Genomic DNA, 21,971 nt, shown 5'->3' with positions numbered 1-21,971 from the left:
CGGCATCAGGGGCTTATCTACAGCATTCTGTAATGCTGTAGATAAGCCCCTGATGTGTCCTAAAAGATTAGAAAAAGAGGTACTAACCTCCAGAGGGCGTTGCGGTCCGGGGCCTCCCATCTTCATGGATGACGTCCTCTTCGGATCTTCATGCTGCGGCGTACTTTGTCTGCCCTGTTGAGGGCAGAGCAAAGTACTGCAGTGCGCAGGCGCCGGGAAAGGTCAGAGAGGCCCAACACCTGAGCACTGCAGTACTTTGCTCTGCCCTCAACCGGGAGATAAAGTACGCCGGAGCCGCAGCGTGAAGACAAGAAGAGGACATCATCTGATGAAGATATGAGGTGCCGGACCGCGACGCCCATCGGACCGGACCAGGACCGCCCCTGGGTGAGTATAATCTAACCTCTTTTTCTTATCTTTTAGGATACATCGGGGGCATATCTACAGCATTCCAGAATGCTGTAGATAAGCCCCTGATGCTGGTGGGCTTAGCTCACCCTCGATTTTGGGAGTGACAGATTCCCTTTAAGGTCAGGCGAGTTTGCTGCTAATCAAGCACAGTGACACTGTTGTTTTATTATGTTCACCAAATGCTAAAACTGACCTGTAATTATGATTCTGCAGGTCATTACGCGTTAGCAGATACCAAACTTGTATAGGTTCTTTTTTGTGTTGAAAAAAAAAAAAAATCAAGTTTGTACAAAATAAGTGGTGTCATTTACTGAGAGCCGTAGCGTCTCCATTTTTCATATTTGGCGCTGGGTGAGGGCAATTACATGTTGTGGCAGTTCAAATCTGCAAAAATCAGAACAATTTGCTGTGTAGTAAATCCAACTCATACGATGTACATCTACTTCTGATTTAGAGCTTTTCAGTATTTCTCCTTTCCTAGATACCATATACGATGAAGACGAGGTGCTCCTGGCGCTGGCCGAGCAGCTGGGAAGCTTCACCACTCTGGTTGGCGGACCAGAATTTGTGCATTGTTTGCTTGTGAGTGTTTGGTGTTTGTTTGTTTTTTTTTATTATCGGCTGTTATTGTAATTAAGCAGTTAATAGATGGATCGTTTGTAGATGTTCTTTAAAGGGGAACCTCCAAAAAAAAGCCAAAATTGCAGCACTCGTTTTCTATTTCATACTGTAGACATTGCTTAGATGAGCTTCGGTTACTTTTTTTCCTACTCTAGTCTCTAGAGTAGGACACAATGTACAGGGTGAAATTACATGGACTTACTCGTTGGGGTTTCTTGTGAAGGTTGCCAATTTGGACCAGTAGCAGGATTGAGCTATTAGTAGTGATGAGCGAATATACTCGTTACTCAAGATTTCTCGAGCACGCTCGGGGGTTCTCCGAGTATTTTTTTAGTGCTCGGAGATTTAGTTTTTATTGCCGCAGCTGAATGATTTACATCTATTAGCCAGCGTAAGTACATGTGGGGGTTGCCTGGTTGCTAGGGAATCCCCACATGTACTTCTGCTGGCTAACAGATGTAAATCATTCAGCTGCGGCAAGAAAAACTAAATCTCCGAGCACTAAAAAATACTCGGAGGACACCCAAGCATGCTCGAGAAATCTTGAGTAACGAGTATATTCTCTCATCACTAGCTATTAGCCTAAAAATATACAGTCTCCAAAATTGCAAGTAGAAACCGTTCTGCCTTCATAGCATGGGAGAAGTGCAGCGGAGGCAGATCAGAGCCATCTATCTGGACAGCTTCAAAGCAGCATTTACAAGCTCCATAGCAAAACGCTTGTAAGCATGTGCTTGTTGCCTAGGAAACCGGCCACCTCTGAGGATAGTATTGTACAACCCATTTATGATGATGAGAACCCTCTCTATGGACACCTCCTCAGACCTAATTTTTACAAGCACTTCTTCCATTTTTTTTTTTTTTTTTTGTTCCTGCTGCATTTATCATTTGGGTTAAATCATTTTATTTCTTTCTCGCTTCATTGGGGGACACAGGTATGCTGCTGTCGCTAGGAGGCTGACACTATGCAAATAAAGAAGAAGTAGCTCCTCCCCGGCAGTATATACACCCTCCGACAGGCACCAGGCAACCTAGTTTTTGCTTAGTGTCTGTAGGAGGCGGACCTGGATCTAACCCGAGATCCGCATTTCTTTTACAGGGGTTTGTTGTGTGTATTAAACATTTCCCCTTTCTTTTTCAGATACTCTCTTCAGGGTAACAGGGTGCAGTTTTCTCACCCTGTTTTCCCCACTTTGAGCGGCCGAGAGAGCAGTGTGGTATCACCCACATCGCACCCTCTCGGACCCGCTGGGCAGGACTTTGTCCCCTGTCACCCATTTGGGTGTTCAGGGTGACTTTTCTTCGGTGGCCAGTCCTGGCCCATTACCCCTCCTCATCCCTCTCCTCGGAGTGGGCTGAGAGGAAGACGGCGGTCACTTCCAGTGACCCTCTCCCCCTGTCTAGGGGTCGACGCCGTCTTCTGCGCCGGAGTTCGTGGCGCCGGAAGGAGGATCTCTTCCAGGACCCTCTACTCTGACAAGGGATCCTGATGTGTTCCTCAACTTCAGGTACGGAATCTTCAAGCAACATGTACTGAGTCCCCCTACCCCCTCCCGCCCTGGTACCAGGGCCTCTGTTTAATAAGGGAGTGGGCTGTAGTGTTCCTTGTTTCATGCGTCGCTATCGCCGCACGGCAGGCATTTCTTCTTTACCCCCCTCTTTAATTCAAACCTGCGGGCGCGCCCGCCCGCCATTTTTTCCTTCTTTCGGCGCCCAGCTGACCACGCCCCCTTGCGGCGCCCTGCATCACCGCGGCCCGGAGTTCAGCTCTCTCGGGGGCGTTTCTTCTGCTCCCCCCTTCGGCGCTTGTGCACGCCCACAGCGTCGCGCTGTTCCCGCGCTCTTTAGCCGGCTTCTTCTTCCTGCCAGCGTCTCCTCACCGCGTGGGACAGAAGGATCTCGGGGGACACAGGCTCAGACTCCTGCGGCTTCCGCTGTCGCTGTCCTGTCTGCAGGCTCAGCGCTACTGTTCTCTCGGGCTCTACTCCTCCCTGCGTTCTTCTCCGCACCTGGACAAGGTAATATCTCTACCTATGTCCGACCCCACCCCGGCCTTTGCCACTACGGTCATCCATTACGCCTGCGCCCTCTGTAAGAAAAAGTGGGCCTCAGGTCAGCCATCTCCTTTCTGCCCGCCCAGCGTTTCTCCTATCATGTCCGCCCCTCAGGAAGCTCCTAGGTCTCGGGATGATTGCACCCACCCCTCCCCCGGAGTGGGCTGTTGCAATGTCTCAATCAGTGTCTGACCTGACTAAGGTGTCTCAGTCCCTGGTCCAGGCACTTGAACGTATCCCGTTTCTCTCTAATGCCACCAGTGCCACGAACGCCTCACACGGCGATTCGCTCGCACCTGTCCAAGACCCTCACAGAGGCAGACTGGACAAAAAAAAGGACCTTATCTAGATCCTTCCAGTTCCCCGGACCACATCGGGATACCTCTATTTGCCCGTTCCCCCTCCTCGCAGGCGGACGTCGGGTCTGACCTAACCTCTCAGTCGGATTCTGACTCGGATGCAGATCAGACTTATGGAACAACAGGATATGGTCGATAGCCTTATTTCAGCTATTATTCAGACGCTTGAACTTAAGGAGGATGAGGCAAGCTCTCAGGACTTTCCCGTTGCGTTTAAACGGGTTAAACGTCCCTCTAGGGTTTTTCCTAATCATAGGGAGTTCGACAACACTACCTCTACACACTGGGAAAACCATGGTAAGCGTTTCCCTGGCAGAAAACGGCTAGACGTTTTATACCCTTTTCACTCCGACCTTGTCAGCAAATGGTCCGAGTCTCCTAAGGTCGACCCGCCTGTGTCCAGGCTATCCTCTCAGACGGTTCTGTCTATTCCAGACGCGGCCTCTCTTAAGGATCCCACAGACAGACAAATCGAGGCATTAGCCAAATCGGCATTTGAGGCTGCTGGATCCTCCCTTTGCCCTAGTTTCTCCTCCTCATGGGTAGCCAAGGCTGTCTCAGCCTGGGCCAAAGCCCTGCGCAGAGGCATTTTGGCCTCTGCTCCTGCGGAGGAACTGTCTGATTTAGCGGATCAGATTTCTCTTGCAGGTAAATATCTCATGAATGCCTCCCTTGATGCGGCGGCCTGCTCGGCTAGGGCTAATAGTAACATTGTAGCCATTCGCTGGGTCCTTTGGCTAAAAGCGTGGAACGCAGATTCTGCTTCTAAAAAATCCCTCACTGGTCTACCCTTCCAGGGTTCTAGACTCTTCGGCACGCAGCTAGATCAAATGATCTCGGACGCTACGGGTGGTAAGAGTATCTCCTTACCCCAGTCCAAGCCAAAACGTACCTTCAACAGGAGGGGCCCCCAGTCCTTTCGTCCCTTTCGGTCCTTTGCCGCCGCAGGAAACCCCAATCAGGACCGCTCTTCCTCACAAGGAGACCGGAGGAAGCCTTCTTTCAGGCCTCCCCCGCGCTGGAGATCTAAGAGCTACCCCTCAAAACCATCTGGAACTCAGAACAGTTCACGGCTCTCCCCTTCGGGCTGGCCTCTGCTCCCAGGGTCTTTACGAAGGTCATGGCAGCCGTCATGGCCATTCTACGTTCAAAGGGGATTCTGGTAATCCCTTACCTCGACGACCTCTTGATCAAGGGTTCGTCCCGTCGGGATTGCAGCCAGAGCCTCCAGCTTACTCTGGACACGCTCATTCGCCTCGGTTGGATAATCAACTACCAGAAGTCATCCTTGATTCCGACTCAACGCTTGGAATTCCTGGGCATGGAATTCGACACCTCTCAGGCTCAGGTCTTCCTCCCCAAGGAGAAGTTCCTTTCTCTTCGTCAGGGTGTCAGAGCGCTAAAGGGTCCGAACCCGCTGTCCCTCCGCCTCGCCATGAGGGTTCTGGGGAAAATGGTCGCTTCGATGGAAGCGGTTCCCTATGCTCAGTTCCACTCTCGTCCCCTCCAGCTGGCTCTTCTAGCCGCCTGGGACAAGAATCCCCTTACCCTGGACCGTCCGTTTCGCCTTTCTTCCAAAGTGAAACAGTCCCTCTCTTGGTGGACGCTGTCCACCTCCATTCTGCGCTGGAGGTCATTTCTTCCTCCCCGCTGGCAGGTTATCACCACCGACGCCAGTCTTCAGGGTTGGGGAGCGGTCTTTCTCCACCTCACGGCCCAGGGCCGCTGGACTGTTCAAGAGGCACGACTTCCTATCAACCTCTTGGAACTCCGAGCCATCTTCCTAGACCTCGTCCACTGGCAGCCCCTCCTCTCGGGAAAGCCGGTCCGCGTTCAGTCGGACAACGCCACAGCCATGGCCTACATAAACCACCAGGGAGGGACTCGCAGCAGTCAAGTCATGACGGAAGTGGCAAAGATTCTGCGTTGGGCGGAGAGCCACGTTCCCTTTCTCTCAGCCGTTCCTCATCCCAGGGGTGGACAATTGGGAAGCCGACTTTCTAAGTCGCGAAGGCATCGTTGCGGGCGAGTGGTCTCTCCTTCCCTCAATCTTCATCCAGATTTGTCAGCAGTGATGTGTCCCTGACGTCGACTTAATGGCCTCCCGGGCGAACCACAAGGTTCCCCAGTACGTTTCCAGATCTCTGGATCCGGTGGCCGTCTGATGCGACACTCTCGTGGGCCCAGTTCCAGATGCCCTATCTGTTCCCACCCCTCCCCTTGATCCCGAGAATCGTCAAAAAGATCAAGTCGGAAGGGGTCCCCGTGCTCTTGGTAGCTCCAGATTGGCCTCACAGGGCTTGGTACGTGGAACTGGTGAACATGCTATCGGACATTCCATGGAGGCTACTGGATTTACCGGATCTTCTTTCGCAGGGGCCCCTCTTCCACCTGAATTCTCGGTCTCTGAATTTAATGGTATGGTATTTCTCACAGCGTCATCCAGACTATAAGGGCGAGGAAACCAGCTTCCTTGCGTATCTACCACAGATGTTGGAAGGCCTTTTTCCGATGGTGCGAGGTCAACGGTCTGTTTCCTCTGACCTTTTCCCTTCCATCCCTTCTCCATTTTCTTCAAGCGAGTCTCAATTCGGGACTTTCCCTTAGCACCTTGAAGGGTCAGATTTCCGCTCTGTCTATCCCTTTTCAAAGAGACATAGCCTCCCTTCCTCAGGTGAGAACCTTTATTCAGGGGTCTCGCATATAGCTCCCCCTTATCATCCTCCTGTCGAGCCTTGGGAATCTCATCTCAACCTCGTCTTAGACGCCCTCCAGCGGGCGCCTTTTGAACCGATCCAGGACATTTCCTTCTCCCTTCTATCTTGGAAGGTAGCCTTCTTGGTCGCCATCACCTCCATCAGAAGAGTGTCGGAGCTGGCGGCATTATACTGTCGTTCTCCCTTTTTAGTCCTGCACCAGGACAAGGTGGTTCTTCGGCCGGTTCCTTCCTTCTTACCGAAGGTAGTCTCGTCCTTTCACATCAATGAGGACATCGTCCTCCCTTCCTTGTGCCCTTCCCCGGTTCATCCCTTGGAGAAATCACTTCACAAGTTAGATGTGGTCAGGGCTATCTGGGTTTATCTTTCCAGAACTGCTCCTTTTCGTCAGGCCGATCCTCTGTTTATCGTCTCGGAAGGGCGTCGAAAGGGGCTCCCCACCTCCAAGTCCACAATTGCTCGTTGGATCCGTTCGGTGGTTCTAGAGGCATACCGTGTCCAAGACAAACAGCTCCCTTCGGGGGTGAGAGCTCACTCTACCCGAGCTGTGGGAGCTTCCTGGGCAGTTCATCACCAAGCTTCGGCCTCGCAGGTTTGCAAGGCCGCAACGTGGTCATCCATTCACACCTTTGTAAAATTGTACAAGGTGCATACTCAGGCTTCTGCAGATGCAAGCCTAGGTAGGAAGATACTGCAGGCGGCAGTTTCTCACCGGCCGACCTAACTCCTCTTTTTCGGCAGAATATCCCGCCCTAGGGACTGCTTTTGGACGTCCCATGGTTACCTGTGCCCCCCAATGAAGCGAGAAAGAAAGAGGGATTTTTGGTTCTTACCGTAGAATCTCTTTCTTGGAGCCTTCATTGGGGGACACAGCACCCTCCCTTGAAGTTGTACCGTGTTGGCTAACGTGCCATTGTTGTGGGTTGGTACATAGGTTGAGTTTTATATTACCTGTTCCTACTACTGCTTTTGCACCAACTGAGTTGCCTGGTGCCTGTCGGAGGGTGCATACTGCCGGGGAGGAGTTACTTCTTCTTTATTTGCATAGTGTCAGCCTCCTAGCGACAGCAGCATACACCCATGGTTACCTGTGTCCCCCAATGAAGGCTCCAAGAAAGATTTTACGGTAAGAACCAAAAATCCCTCTTTTTTGGTAGATCAGACTTTTATAAACCTGGCACTACTAAATGTGCTAGGATACTTTTTGTTTTTCTCTTGGAATTGGGCAAGGGAGATTTAAACTTTTAGTTTCTTGGTTTATTTTTTATTTTTTTTTAAATTCATATCTAGAAATGAATTAACAAAAAAAAGTGAGGAAAGGAATATATCCAAGGTCTGATTAATCAAAAAGTTCCCCTCAATAAAAGATAAACATTTATCACAATTAAAAGGGGGGGAAAAAAATCACAAAAGTTCCTGCAATCTGCTAATAACGCTGGCCTGAGTGGGTTTGTTATCCACTACTTGTAGATCTAGTTGCGGCTTGTGTCGGCTTGTGACGCCGTCGCCCATCGTGGCAGAATAAGGGTTTATACTTCACCTTTCCCTTAGGGAAAACAGTGTTTTTCTTTTATTTGTGATCACCTTTGCTTATCTTTTATTGGGGGGAACTTGTATGTATAAATGAGCGAATCCTTTTGCAGGAACCTGGTCCAGCTTTGTGAGCTTTATTCTACTCTACAACTCCTCTTGATTAGCCGGCCTGGTGCAACGCCTTTTGTGCCGCAACATTGTCGTTGCTCCAGAGGAAGAGCCATGTATGCCGGGAGATAGGAGGCTGTATACAGGGCTCCCGTCCAGTGGTCATGAAATACTGATTGTGGCTGCTAGAACAGGGTTCTGCAAATTTTCGTTCATTTCTATTCATAGGTATTTTTTCTTTTTTGCCCCACTAGGGGACTTGGCCCTGCAGTTTGTTGCAACGATATAAGCATTGTAGGATATTGTCCACCTGCTGGCCTGTGTATGCGTGAAAGGATGGCTTTGATGGGGGCTTCCGGTGTAACCCACCATTGCAGTGTAACCGGAACATACTGCTTAAGTGCTGCTGTCAGCACTTAAGGACTATCATTCACCAACACCCGTCCTGTGCCGATATGGCTCATCTCTAACCGTTCGCTTTTCTTGACATAGATGGGGTGTTTTGTAGCTTTAGGTTGCCCTCCGTCGGCAGCCATTTTTCTTTTCTTGACTCTCGTTCTTCCCAGCCTTAACTCCATCAAACATGAAAGTTGTTAATAGACTTCTGCCTTGTCCCGCTTTGTCCTCCATTGGCTCCATCTACAAAGCTCGCATCTGGCTCCGCACTTCCCTGCCAATCTACTCTGTGCGTCAGCAAGTAAAGCTGCCAAAGTCTTAGATCTCTTCTGAGCCTTTTCCGCCTTCTGGAGCGAAAGGCTTGCAAGCGTTGCGGGCATTGAGACGTTAGGTGCCATCTGGGGGGCCCTACTCTCCTGGCTCCCGGCCCACACTCGCGTTCAGTTTTGGCAGCTGTGAAATATTTCTCTCCACGTCACCGGCTCAGTTGAAAGTAATTTATGTATGTCGGCAGCAGATGCGGCAGGAACATAACAGGCAGCTCCAGGTGGTCCTATAAGTGTCCACATAGTAAGCGTATGGTGCGGCGGGATTAGTAGTCGTCGTCGGCTGCTCAGACCGTGCGGGTCGAAGGATCGTTCCCGTAATCCGCACACAGTGATGCTGCACCTAATTGGCCTCACCTCGTCCTCCACGTGAGTCCTCGCGCTCCTGACCTGCATCTTCAGATAGGATTTTCTCATTTGCTGGCGGATTATCGCACAGCGGTTCTCAGATCCTAGGATCAGACTACAACCTGTCCTAGAAGTCACTGAGCACACGCGGGTAGCAAAAAGTCACAAGCACAAGAAAAAAAAAATGCCCTAAAGAGTTGAGTTTTAAGTTGTTTTTGAAGGGTATTCCAATTTCGGTCATTCTGACCCTTTCTGATGTAGATGGTCAGTTATGTTGCTTCATGTCCTAACGGGGTCAGAGACTGGTTTGATCTTGAGCAGACTTGGGTCATATTATGATTTCTGATCCGGCAGCACTGCTTTCTTTTTTTTTTTAAATTCGTTTATTAACAGCAAGTTAAACAGTGTTACATACATATTTGTATCCAAGATTATTGAACATAGTATGTATTACATATAAACTATGCCCTGTCAAACACGGCAGCACTGCTTTCTGCATGGTGAATGGTGCTGCCCGGCCTCCTGGTTACAATTCCCATGGTCTTATTATCTTATTTCTGCCCTTGTGTGGCGTAATGGTACCCATACACATGGGGGAAATTTCGGCAAGCCTGGACCACCATGTAATGCCCCAATGACAGATGTTGAGGAAGGTTGGACATGTTGGATTCAATATGCCTGATCTGAATTGCATAAGTGTCAGGCATCTGCTTCCTAGTAAATGACAAGATGCGCTGATCATGTACATATGTCTTATGGAGGAATAGCCGGTGGCAGCTGCTATGGCCATTGAGTTGTATCTGCTTTCTCCTTTAACCCTTTCACGACATGCGCCGTACATGTACTGCGCATGTCGTGTCTCCCCCTTTGATGTGGGCTCCGGCGGTGAGCCCACATCAAGGTCGCGACATGTCAGCTGTTTTGTACGGCTGACATGTGCGCGCAATAGCGGCGGGTGAAATCGCTATTAACCTGTTAAATGCCGCTGTCAAACGCAGACAGCGGCATTTAACCGGCGTTTCCGGCCGGGCGGCCGGAATTGACGTCATCGCCGACCCCTGTCACATGATCGGGGGTCGGCGATGCATCAGGATGGTAACCATAGAGGTCCTTGAGACCTCTATGGTTACTAATGCCGGCCTGCTGTGAGCGCCCCCCTGTGATCGGCGCTCACAGCACACCTGCAATTCAGCTATATAGCAGCGATCTCATGATCGCTGCTATGTAGCTGAGCCAATCGAGTGGTGCCAGCTTCTAGCCTCCCATGGAGGCTATTGAAGCATGGCAAAAGTAAAAAAAAAAAAGTTTTTAAAAATATGAAAAAAATATAAAAAATATAAAAGTTTAAATCACCCCCCTTTCGCCCCATCCTAAATAAAACAATAAAAAAATCAAACCTACATGTATTTGGTATCGCCGCGTTCAGAATCACCCGATCTATCATTAAAAAAAAAAAGCGTTAACCTGATCGCTAAACAGCGTAGCGAAAAAAAAAATCGAAACGCCAGAATTACGTTTTTTTGGTCGCCGCGACATTGCATTAAAATGCAATAACGGGCGATCAAAAGAACGTATCTGCACAAAAGTGATATTATTAAAAACGTCAGCTCGGCACGCAAAAAATAAACCCTCACCTGACCCCAGATCACGAAAAATGGAGACGCTTCGGTTATCGGAAAATGGCACTTTTTTCTTTCTTTTTTTTTTAAGCAAAGTTTTGAATTTGTGTGGGATTGCACTTTTTTTGCAATTTCACCGCACTTGGAATTTTTTTCCCGTTTTCTAGTAAAAGATATGGTAAAACCAATTGTGTCATTCAAAAGTACAACTCGTCCCGCAAAAAATAAGCCCTCACATGACCATATTGACGGAAAAATAAAAAAGTTATGGCTCTGGGAAGGAGGGAAGTGAAAAACGAAAACCCAAAAACGAAAAAGGGCCGCGACTTGAAGGGGTTAATTTAACGGTCATTGATGCGGCCGGCTGCTATCTTGCTCTGCCTGTGTCTGGCTGGTCATTGTATATGGCACCTTGTGATGGGCGGCCTGCGGGGCTGTAATAACTGTGTGATTAGTATCTGATTTATCGGTGTCTTTGTTTGCAGCCGCCCCTGGAAAGCCTGGCCACCGTTGAAGAGACCGTGGTTCGCGACAAAGCGGTGGAATCCTTGAGGAAAATCTCTCATGAACACTCTCCTGTCGACCTTGAAGCTCACTTTGTGCCGCTGGTGAAACGTCTCGCCAGCGGTGACTGGTTCACTTCTCGCACGTCGGCGTGTGGCCTCTTCAGCGTGTGCTACCCGAGAGTGTCGAGTACCGTAAAGGCAGAGATCCGGCAGTAAGTGTCCTCGCCGCGCCGCAGAAACGGCGCACATGAGCCTCACTGTCGAGAGCTGCGCGGGAAATAGACCTGATTATTAGGACGGGGATAATAATGAACAGAGGTCTTAGAATGGAAGGAAACATATAAAGTGAAAAGACCGATATTTATAAAAAAAATTATTTAATGATCTCGCATAGCTCATTGCTCTTCCTGATGAAATGTTGATGATGTGTTTTTTGTTTTTTTAATAGACATTTCCGCAACTTGTGCTCTGATGACACGCCGATGGTCCGCCGCGCTGCCGCTTCCAAGCTTGGGGAGTTTGCTAAAGTACTTGAACTGGAGTATGTGAAAAATGACATTATCCCTCTGTTTACAAACCTGGCCTCAGACGAGCAGGTAGGCGAGCGATGGGGTATGGGCTGAGTGATCTGCCGAGCGCAGGCTGATGTTTCCCACAGACTCGTAGACGTGCATGGCCGAGTGCGATCCGCATATCTGATCAAACACGGGCATGCTGCAAGAGTCAGTACAAGGAGAAAATTGGAAATGTTCACACCCCAATAGCATAACATTGGTCCTTGTGCAATCTGATGTTTTGTCAGATCGCACTCTGGCCTAAATTACGGTCATCCGCACGAGCCCTAAAGGTTGTTTCTCTGTTCCTGCAGGACTCTGTCCGCTTGCTGGCGGTAGAAGCCTGTGTCAGCATCGCCCAGCTGCTTCCTGAAGAAGATCTTGAAGCCCTGGTGATGCCTACACTCCGCCAAGCTACAGAGGACAAATCCTGGCGCGTCCGCTACATGGTAGCTGACAAGTTTTCTGAGGTAAACCTTCCGCTGATACACATGGCTTTCTTTAATTCATTTTCTCATTAAAAGTGGAAACATCCCTTCTGAGAAAAAGCACGAGTATCAGTAGATGAGATTATAAGCCTTTTCTCAAATAAATGATACCCTATTTATCATACATACAATAAGATGTCCTGTGTACACTGCAGATCTAAAGCAAGAGGCCATAGCTGTTTATAAAGGGTTAATCTGCTAATAGGAGGACTCTGCTGCTTGTAAGGGGTTAGTCAGGTACAGGTATTTAATTCAGAGAAAGCTATAGGATTTTCTGCTGCTGCCGAATAATATATCGAGTTTAGTCTTATTTTGCCACATCTGTGCGCATGCCCTCTCGAGCGTGTGCCCGCCGCCCTCTCGAGCGTGTGCCCGCCGCCCTCTCGAGCGTGTGCCCGCCGCCCTCTCGAGCGTGTGCCCGCCGCCCTCTCGAGCGTGTGCCCGCCGCCCTCTCGAGCGTGTGCCCGCCGCCCTCTCGAGCGTGTGCCCGCCGCCCTCTCGAGCGTGTGCCCGCCGCCCTCTCGAGCGTGTGCCCGCCGCCCTCTCGAGCGTGTGCCCGCCGCCCTCTCGAGCGTGTGCCCGCCGCCCTCTCGAGCGTGTGCCCGCCGCCCTCTCCTGACTTGAGCAGACATCAATCTTCTTCTCTTGAAGGGCCAGAGGTTTATCACTAAATTAATGAGGAAATGTTTTCAATTTCCTATGAAGATGCTGGGAAAAATTGCTTTTTATTTTGATAACCGAAGTTTCTTCAGTACATGCAATAATAAAGTACTGGAGCCGACATCACTTTGTGTGCAAAAGTGCCGCCTGCCATTGCCAAAGTGGAGAGTAGCTCAGGGAGAATGTCGTGTCTCCACTGCTGCTGCCTGCGCCGTGTGTCCTTTAATTGCTCAGTCTATGCTGTATGTATATGATGTCATTTGTAACATAAAGGTTATATTTGTAGGGTAAACTTTATGAGCAGAATTCAAGTAGTGAAATCTCCCAGTGTCATTCATCTGTACTATGTCTTATTTCAGCTCCAAAAAGCAGTCGGTCCAGAGATCACCAAGAACGACCTGGTGCCGGCTTTCCAGAACCTGCTGAAAGATTGTGAAGCCGAGGTCCGGGCTGCGGGGGCCCACAAAGTAAAAGGTGAGGTTGTGCCCATCCGTGTGCTTTTCATTGTCTGCAGGGATGGCGGACCACCATACTCTTATCAGGAATGAATAGGGCAGAGGTGTGCATACGGTGCAGAGCCCCTTCTTGGGATCGTGGGTCTATTTAACGATAATCAGACATTATTTTGACTTTTTTAACCTACTTTATGTAATAATGAATGAATAATTTTGCTAATTCAGGAGAACACCACCATTTTCTTAACAGCTAAGGCTACGTTCACATTTGCGTTGTGCGCCGCAGCGTCGGCGCCGCAGCGCACAACGCAAACAAAAGCGCGGCAAAACGCACGCTTAAACGCTGCGTTTTGCGCCGCATGCGTCCTTTTTGGCCGAAAGTTGGACGCAAAAAAAATGCAACTTGAAGCGTTTCTTGCGTCCAACGCTTGCGGCCATGCAGCGCAAAACGCAGCACAACGCATGTCCATGCGCCCCCATGTTAAATATAGGGGCGCATGACGCATGCGGCGCCCGACGCTGCGGCGCTGACCGCAGATGTGAACGTAGCCTAAGCCTGTAATCACCCTGGTGTTGCAGCTTCCATTTTTTGCAAGAATTTGGCTCTGTTCTAGAATTTGCTTTGATGAAATTAAATCTTTTTTTTTTTTTTTTTAAAGAATTTTGTGAGAACCTGCCTGCTGACGGGAGAGAGGCCGTAATTATGAACCACATTCTGCCCTATGTAAAGGTGAGAATTATTAACATACTCTTAGAGGTTCTTCATTACTGGACAACTGCAGATTAATCAGCTCGGTACCTCTACTAAAAAAAAAGAAAATCCTACACTCGCCGCCTGCAGTGACACCGTTCGTTCAATGTCGGCATCAAGTGCCGCTCGTCCGCTACCTCCGTTACTATTCCATCAGAACGGACGTCCACCCTGATGGAATATTGATGAGCTGCAACCTCTTGTTTTGTCCCATATTGTATTATCTGGAGTGCAGGATTTTTTCACCAGATAGAATGGAATAAATAAAACCAATACTCACCGATTTTGCACCATTCACGCTGTGGCACCACCCAGTTACCGGTCAGATTTTACTTCCTACTGCATGATGATTTCCTGACATGTGTGGCCACCGCAGCCAGTCACTGACCACTGCAGATTTTACATTTTTAATAATGGGCCACAATTTATCACAATCCATATAATTCCCGCCAAATTAAAATTCTGTTACGTGCGGACATCCTGTAAGCGCGCGCACCCAGCACAAGACTTATTTCTTTTTTTTTTACTCTTCAGGAGCTGGTATCGGACTCCAATCAACACGTGAAATCCGCCCTGGCCTCAGTAATCATGGGGTTATCCACAATTTTAGGCAAAGAGAACACCATCGAGCACCTTCTACCTCTCTTCTTGGCGCAGCTGAAAGATGAGGTGATGTGGAGAAATGATGATCACACGTGACCATTGTCTCGTTCCGTGAAATCTTGCACATCCTAAAATGTTCTTTGCGTCTTTTTTTTTTTTTTTCCCAGTGTCCTGAAGTGCGGCTGAACATCATATCTAACCTGGACTGTGTCAATGAGGTGATTGGCATTCGCCAGCTTTCTCAGTCCCTGCTGCCGGCCATTGTGGAACTGGCAGAAGATACCAAGTGGAGAGTGCGACTCGCCATCATCGAGTACATGCCTCTGCTGGCCGGGCAGCTGGTAAGTCTGTGTGATACTAATACTGCCACGTGGCGGGGTCCTTTTTCCTGTACTGAGCATTACTCCTCCTGTCTTCATAGGGTGTGGAGTTCTTCGATGAAAAGCTGAATTCTCTGTGCATGGCTTGGCTTGTTGACCACGGTAAGTGCTACGAGCGAGCCAAAGATAATTAATACCATTATGTCTCGGTCTGGGTTCCTGCGGTGGCTTTAATCAGTCAGCAATTCTCTTATCATAATTAGGCACTGACACAGCGTTAGTTTCCATTGATTTTGGCAGATTTCTGCGATTTACGCCATACGGCTGCTGGAGATTTTCAGTAATGGTTGGAGACTTCCACTCCTATAATATAATGCGGAATTATTCAACTTTAATAAATAAACCAGTGTGCAGAGTTCTGCCGGTAAAGCCCCACGTCTGGCACTGCAAGGCGCCGTTCATAGGCACCAGATTTTTTTACTGAATAAATTCCAAATTAAATTAGAGCAAATCAGATCCCAGGAATATTGTGCACAGAGCCTGGTCAGTAATCTGTGGCTGAGTATGAACCAGGTAGGAGGAGGCTTGCACAGAACAACACCACAGTCTGTAGCCTGCACAGGACACACTTATTAGGTCCGGTAATGCAGGCGTGAAATGCCGAGCAAACCATAATGTCTGCATCTTGTTTTCAGTCTATGCGATCCGAGAAGCCGCCACCAACAATTTAATGAAGCTGGTAGAAAAGTTTGGAGCAGAGTGGGCCCAAAACACCATTGTCCCGAAGGTCCTGGCCATGGCGAACGATCCCAACTACCTGCATCGAATGACGACTCTGTTCTGCGTTAACGTACGTGTTCTCAGATCCCGTCGCCGGATTAGGGGCAGTGTTGGTGGGAAATCTTTATTTCATTTTTGTTTGTTTTTTCCCCTTCTATGTACAGGCCCTTTCTGAAGCTTGCGGGAAGGAAATCACCACTAAACTGATGCTGCCTATTGTACTAAAAATGGCAGCCGATCAAGTGGCGAATGTCCGATTCAACGTAGCCAAATCACTGCAGAGGATAGGACCAGTCCTGGATAGCAAGTACGTGTTTCCCCTACACACGGGGGGTCCACATGTAGGAATGATGCATCGGTCAATTCCAAAACTAGTTTAAAAAAAAAAAAGTTAAGTTTGGTTTCTCTGTTTTTTATTCATTTTTAGAACGAACTACAGATTCAATAAAAAGCCTGAGCCTGTAACTTTCTATTGAATCCGTGCTCCACTCTGTGCGCTCCTTGAGTTGCGCGCTCCTCAGAGGTGTTTTCAGCGATCGGTTGGGATGGGGGCTGTATCTCCGGACTGGGACCTACATTGACTTGCAGTCAATTATAAGGTCTAAAAGTACTTTTTCAAGAGCCCGTACTAGTGATGAGCAAAAATACTCGTTACTCGAGATTTCTCGAGGATGCTCAGGTGTCCTCTGAGTATTTTTTAGTGCTCGGAGATTCTTTTCCTCACCTCAGCTGAATGATTTACATCTGTTAGCCAGCTTAATTACATGTGGGGATTCCCTAGCAACCAGGCAACCCCCACATGTACTTATGCTGGCTAACAGATGTAAATCATTCAGCTGCCGTGATGAAAACTAAATCTCTGAGCACTAAAAAAATACTCGAAGGACACCTGAGCGTGCACGAGAAATCTCGAGTAACGAGTATATTTGCTCATCACTAGTCCTTACTACTACTCTAACCATTGTCTTAGTTCAGGTTGATCCTGTGTTTTTCCATCACGTAGCACTTGTGGAAAGTCTACCCCTTATTGGTTGTACATTACTGGGCTCCTAAAATGCTCATTTAATATCAGGCAGTAAAGCAATTCCAAAGGACTTGACAGCAATTCTTAAATGTTCAAAGCATGTACACCAGCCCCATCAGCTCTAAGATCTTCACCTTTGATTGTAAAAATCTGCATTAATATGGAGAGGGTGGAAAGCATCCAAGTCCTCAGAGAGGGCAGATCACACAGGTTGCACATAGGGGCTGGTGCACACTGCAATCTGCAGGTGAGGAGGTGGATCGCAGACTGCATACAGAGAGGATTGGATCTGATGGCTTCTTTAGAGGGAAGGAGGGAGGCCGAACATCTCAAACGTCTTAAGGGAAGAGATTTTGATGAGCTGTAAAAGAATAAATTGCTCCAAGAATAAAGCTGCGATGATCACGAAAGCTAGTGAAAGGGGGCAGCAGAATTCGGGGCATCCAGCATGTATTACTGGGAGGGGTATGTCCACAGGAGAAAAGTGGGAAACTAGGACTAGGCTGCAACCTAAGTGCAACTGCCTTTTCCATGCCAAACATTGTGGCTCAGTTTTGTTTTTTTCTTTTTAATAACTTAAATGCATGTATTTTAGGCTAAATTAGTTTTTGCATTTGGATTTTAATAAACAATTTTGTATAAGCTTCGTATTTTCCCATATATTGTTGGCTACAAAATGAATGACTGATATTTTGTCAGTGAGCTTGTCCGGCCATGGAGGTTGTAATTATTGAATAGTTTTTTTTTTCTGAACTCTCGTCAGTCAATGCATAGCCATCATAGTTATGCTGAATATATGAAGGACGTACATCAGCTGAGAGGAGCTCACTCATGGATTCTCAGTTAACTCATTCTGCAGCAACCAGTGTGCATAGAAAAAATGATGAAACACACACACACACACACACACACACACACACACACACACACACACACACACACACACACACACACACACACACACACACACACACACACACACACACATATATATATATGTGTGTGTATATATATATATATATATATATATATATATATATATATATATATATATATATATATGTCAAAATAAATATATATACCCATTATTCTTCACCTAACTGGGCTCTGGGTTAATTGAAGCGAACATTGATGGTTCTCTGTTGTTGTTTCAGTACATTACAATCAGACGTTAAGCCTGTACTTCAGAAACTGGGCCAGGATGAAGATATGGACGTGAAATATTTTGCCCAGGAAGCCATGACTGGTACGGGTTTTGTATGACTTGATTTTATACATAATGAGTAAAGTAATTTTGGCGGCATTTTCCACATCTCCATCATATAACTAATCTGCACGTATTGTGCATCAGTCTAGTTTGCATGTATAGTACCTGCTAGTCTTACACGTATTCCAGCAGTTAACATCATTGGCGCCGATTTGACTCCTCATCTATGAGCGGTATTGGACAATGGCTTTATATTTATTCATCAGCCTTTGCAAGGTCCTGATTCTTTGTAACATATTCCATGACGTTATTTTTCTTTAGCATAATGCTGAAAGTGCTGTTTTAACAGCCTGGTCCATGTGCTTTTACAAGCTGCTTTGATCTGCAGCTCTAGGAGGGATCTGCACTCAAACTGCTTAAGGCCCCGTCTCACTTAGCGACGCTAAAGCGATCCCGACAACGATACGACCTGTCAGGGATCGTTGCTGCGTCGCTATGTGGTCGCTGGTGAGATGTCAAACAATGAGATCTTACTAACGATCGCAGCTGCGATCTCACTGTTTGACATCTCACCAGCGACCTGTAGCAACCTGTACAACGATCTCACATGGGAGCTATTATGACGATTCAGTGTCTGAGTCGTCAATGAGGTCGTTGGTAAGGTGTCAAACACAGCGATGTGTGCTACCCAGCGGGACCTCAACGATCAAAAAAAGGTCCAGGCCATTCCGACACGACCAGCGATCTCACAGCAGGGGCCTGGTCGCTGCTACGTGTCACACAAAGCGAGATCGCTACTGAGGTCGCTGTTGCGTCACGAAACTTGTGACTCAGCAGCGATCTCGCTTAGTGAGACGGGGGCTTTACAAATAAGAGATCAACGAAGATAAGATGTTATCAGAGCTTGCTCGGGTGTTAACCGAGTGTTTTTGGCGTGCTCCAAAAATATGCTCGAGTCCTGCGGCTGTTTGACACCTGCAACAGATGCAGGGATTGTCTAACGTCCGCGAGACATGCAGGCACAGGGACTCGAACATATCATTTGAGCACGCCAAAAACACTCGGTTAGCACCCGAGCATGGCAGATAACTACGTATTAGAGCACGTTCGCTCAGGCACAGTGTTTCAATACAGATTCTTATAAAATAGCACGAACTAGGCAGGTAACTCAGCACTCAGTTTGGTGATAGGATGAAGCACAATAATATAATGGAGAATATTACAAAGATTCTCATAAGTGGTCGCTGCTCCACAGCCTCTGACATCTTCTTCTTACTTACCCTTTTAATCCTCCTCTCTGCAGTCCTTGCCTTGGCATAAGAAGTTGCAGCCCACCCGTCCCCTCCGTGTATGTTCAGTATGTAGTAGAATGATGTTTTGAACCTGCGGAACAACCATCCAAGACCTCACAGGAGCAAATGGCAACTACTGTTGGAAGACCACATTCCCTGCATATGTGCCTCTTCTAAAAGACTTTTATTGCTTTTTTTTTTTATTATTATTATTTTACCTATTTTATTTATGCATTTCCAGTCTCCTTTTTATTTGCAGTACACCGGAGTCTTACTTGTTACTGGTCGTGGTCGGTGTATTATTGGGTATTGGTGGTTTTGATTAGGACACGGTTGTGGACCGGATCATCAGACGGTGCAGTCTTCTCCTGTCAGATGAACACCCGCTCCTGAGCACCTGATTTGTCTGGCATTTCCGTTTTTAATCTCGAATACATCAGGTGCCACAAATTGATATTTGATTGAGGATTTGCCCATTTTTGGCCTCCGTGGTCGTTGTGAATAGGTCCATAGTGGTGGGGATTTTGTAGAGAGGGGTGAAGAAGAGATCCAAGAACTTTTGGAGGGTGAGGGGTATTCTGGTCTCCAGTCACCGATCTACTGAATGAGTGTTATTTGTTACAACACAACTCCCACCGATCATCAGAACTCTGCAGTAGCCCACCTTTAGCACCGGACAACTGCGGCCAGGACGAGTTGCATAGAGCTGCATCGTGCATGCTCTGCTTGCGCAAGACTGCTGCCATTGTGCATGCTCGGCTTGCGCAAGACCGCTGCCATTGTGCATGCTCGGCTTGCGCAAGACCGCTGCCATTGTGCATGCTCTGCTTGCTCAAGACCGCTGCCATTGTGCATGCTCTGCTTGCTCAAGACCGCTGCCATTGTGCATGCTCGGCTTGCTCAAGACCGCTGCCATTGTGCATGCTCTGCTTGCTCAAGACCGCTGCCATTGTGCATGCTCGGCTTGCTCAAGACCGCTGCCATTGTGCATGCTCGGCTTGCTCAAGACTGCTGCCATTGTGCATGCTCGGCTTGCTCAAGACCGCTGCCATTGTGCATGCTCGGCTTGCTCAAGACCGCTGCCATTGTGCATGCTCGGCTTGCTCAAGACCGCTGCCATTGTGCATGCTCGGCTTGCTCAAGACCGCTGCCATTGTGCATGCTCGGCTTGCGCAAGACCGCTGCCATTGTGCATGCTTGGCTTGCGCAAGACCGCTGCCATTGTGCATGCTCGGCTTGCGCAAGACCGCTGCCATTGTGCATGCTCGGTTTGCGCAAGACCGCTGCCATTGTGCATGCTCGGCTTGCGCAAGACCGCTGCCATTGTGCATGCTCGGCTTGCGCAAGACCGCTGCCATTGTGCATGCTCGGCTTGCGCAAGACCGCTGCCATTGTGCATGTTCGGCTTGCGCAAGACCGCTGCCATTGTGCATGCTCGGCTTGCGCAAGACCGCTGCCATTGTGCATGCTCGGCTTGCGCAAGACCGCTGCCATTGTGCATGCTCGGCTTGCGCAAGACCGCTGCCATTGTGCATGCTCGGCTTGCGCAAGACCGCTGCCATTGTGCATGCTCGGCTTGCGCAAGACCGCTGCCATTGTGCATGCTCGGCTTGCGCAAGACCGCTGCCATTGTGCATGCTCGGCTTGCGCAAGACCGCTGCCATTGTGCATCTGCGCCCTGCTGCTTTGTTCGACTCTGCTTGGCCTTACATCTAGGAACGAACGGAGGATTAAACAGTTTTCAGTGTATAGGTGATATTTGGTGACCCCTTTAACTGTTACAGATTAGATTTCTTTTCACGCTCTATTCTTGCCATATTTCCATATCTGATATTGTATACTTGTACCTTGGCTCGATATCTGAATGAAGACCCTCTTTCCCCCTTAAGTTTTGCTTTCCCATCCTGTCCGTTGCTGCAGGCCTTGGAATGACGTAGCAATTGTATGGTGGCCAATATTTCTGCATGCTGGGCATGATTAGAGACAGTGCTTGTCTACTGACGTTTTCTGGACTCGGGCTGTGTCCGTAGCATTCCATCTCTGTGTGTTCTGTTTTCTATTTTTGTTTTTTCTAAGCTGGTTGGCTTTGCCCCCCAATGCCTGGGTGGAAGGTGCACTCATTTTCGGATGCCCACCTCCCCATCGGTAAGCTGAGAGTCTGAATCAAATACAACCTTTTAAACTAAATCCAGAATTTAACTCCAGTCCCTTCGCTTCGGGACCCTCCTCGAAGGTTAACTCTATGACTGTAGAAATTGTCATGTGCTTAATTTAAGGAAATAAATGTAACAAATCATATGTCGTGTGGACTTTTATTTTGCTTTGCGCGTAACCATCACATATACTGAAGATGCGCTTTAGGCTAGACTTGCATCCGTTTTTACAGCGGCCGACGTCTGATTTGCTGCACTTTTTATAGAGGCGGTTCAGAAGATCACACGCTCTGCACTGTACAATCCTTGTGACCCGGCACTGATCGGAGACCAATATAGTAGGCCACCAATCTTTTCAAGATATTTACTTATCACATATCCATACAAAGGGGGCCAAATTACCTGGGGTCACCAGCGATTACTAAAACGGGGCTCTGGAACCCAACTCTGGCTTGAACAGAAGCAAGATGCGCATGCTCGACCTCCTTGTCTTTCGGCCTGCCAGAAATAATAACTAGGGCTTATTTTTGGAGTAGGGCTTGTATTTTGAGCATACTCCAAACATCCTGAAAAATCATTCTGGGGGAAATGGGGTAATAGACAAATGTAGCTTTTTTTTGTTTTTAAGAAGTCTGTTTTTCTACTCCTGGATAATACCTACAACTTTTCTTCCCCATGAAGTAAAG

The 21,971-nt window shown here is 48.2% G+C and overlaps 1 protein-coding gene across 1 annotated transcript in view; it reads left to right on the top strand.

Annotated features, from left to right (window-relative positions):
- The window catches only part of PPP2R1B (protein phosphatase 2 scaffold subunit Abeta), a 32,799-nt gene extending 11,369 nt beyond the window's left edge, over window positions 1-21,430 (top strand). The window contains exons 3-15 of the mRNA XM_077249766.1: window positions 893-993; window positions 10,978-11,210; window positions 11,447-11,594; window positions 11,867-12,022; window positions 13,060-13,174; window positions 13,815-13,885; window positions 14,441-14,575; window positions 14,677-14,850; window positions 14,931-14,991; window positions 15,525-15,679; window positions 15,774-15,916; window positions 17,788-17,879; window positions 19,144-21,430. Coding sequence (XP_077105881.1) covers window positions 893-993; window positions 10,978-11,210; window positions 11,447-11,594; window positions 11,867-12,022; window positions 13,060-13,174; window positions 13,815-13,885; window positions 14,441-14,575; window positions 14,677-14,850; window positions 14,931-14,991; window positions 15,525-15,679; window positions 15,774-15,916; window positions 17,788-17,879; window positions 19,144-19,160 — 1,601 coding nt within the window. The 3' untranslated portion in view covers window positions 19,161-21,430. The remainder of the gene's footprint in view (window positions 1-892; window positions 994-10,977; window positions 11,211-11,446; window positions 11,595-11,866; window positions 12,023-13,059; window positions 13,175-13,814; window positions 13,886-14,440; window positions 14,576-14,676; window positions 14,851-14,930; window positions 14,992-15,524; window positions 15,680-15,773; window positions 15,917-17,787; window positions 17,880-19,143) is intronic.
- Window positions 21,431-21,971: the final 541 nt, after the last annotated feature.

Source organism: Ranitomeya variabilis, chromosome 4 (genome assembly GCF_051348905.1).
Source record: "Ranitomeya variabilis isolate aRanVar5 chromosome 4, aRanVar5.hap1, whole genome shotgun sequence".
Taxonomy (NCBI): Eukaryota; Metazoa; Chordata; class Amphibia; order Anura; family Dendrobatidae; genus Ranitomeya; species Ranitomeya variabilis.
Note: the sequence above shows the minus strand (reverse complement) of the source record. Positions and strands in the feature narration are given on the sequence as shown.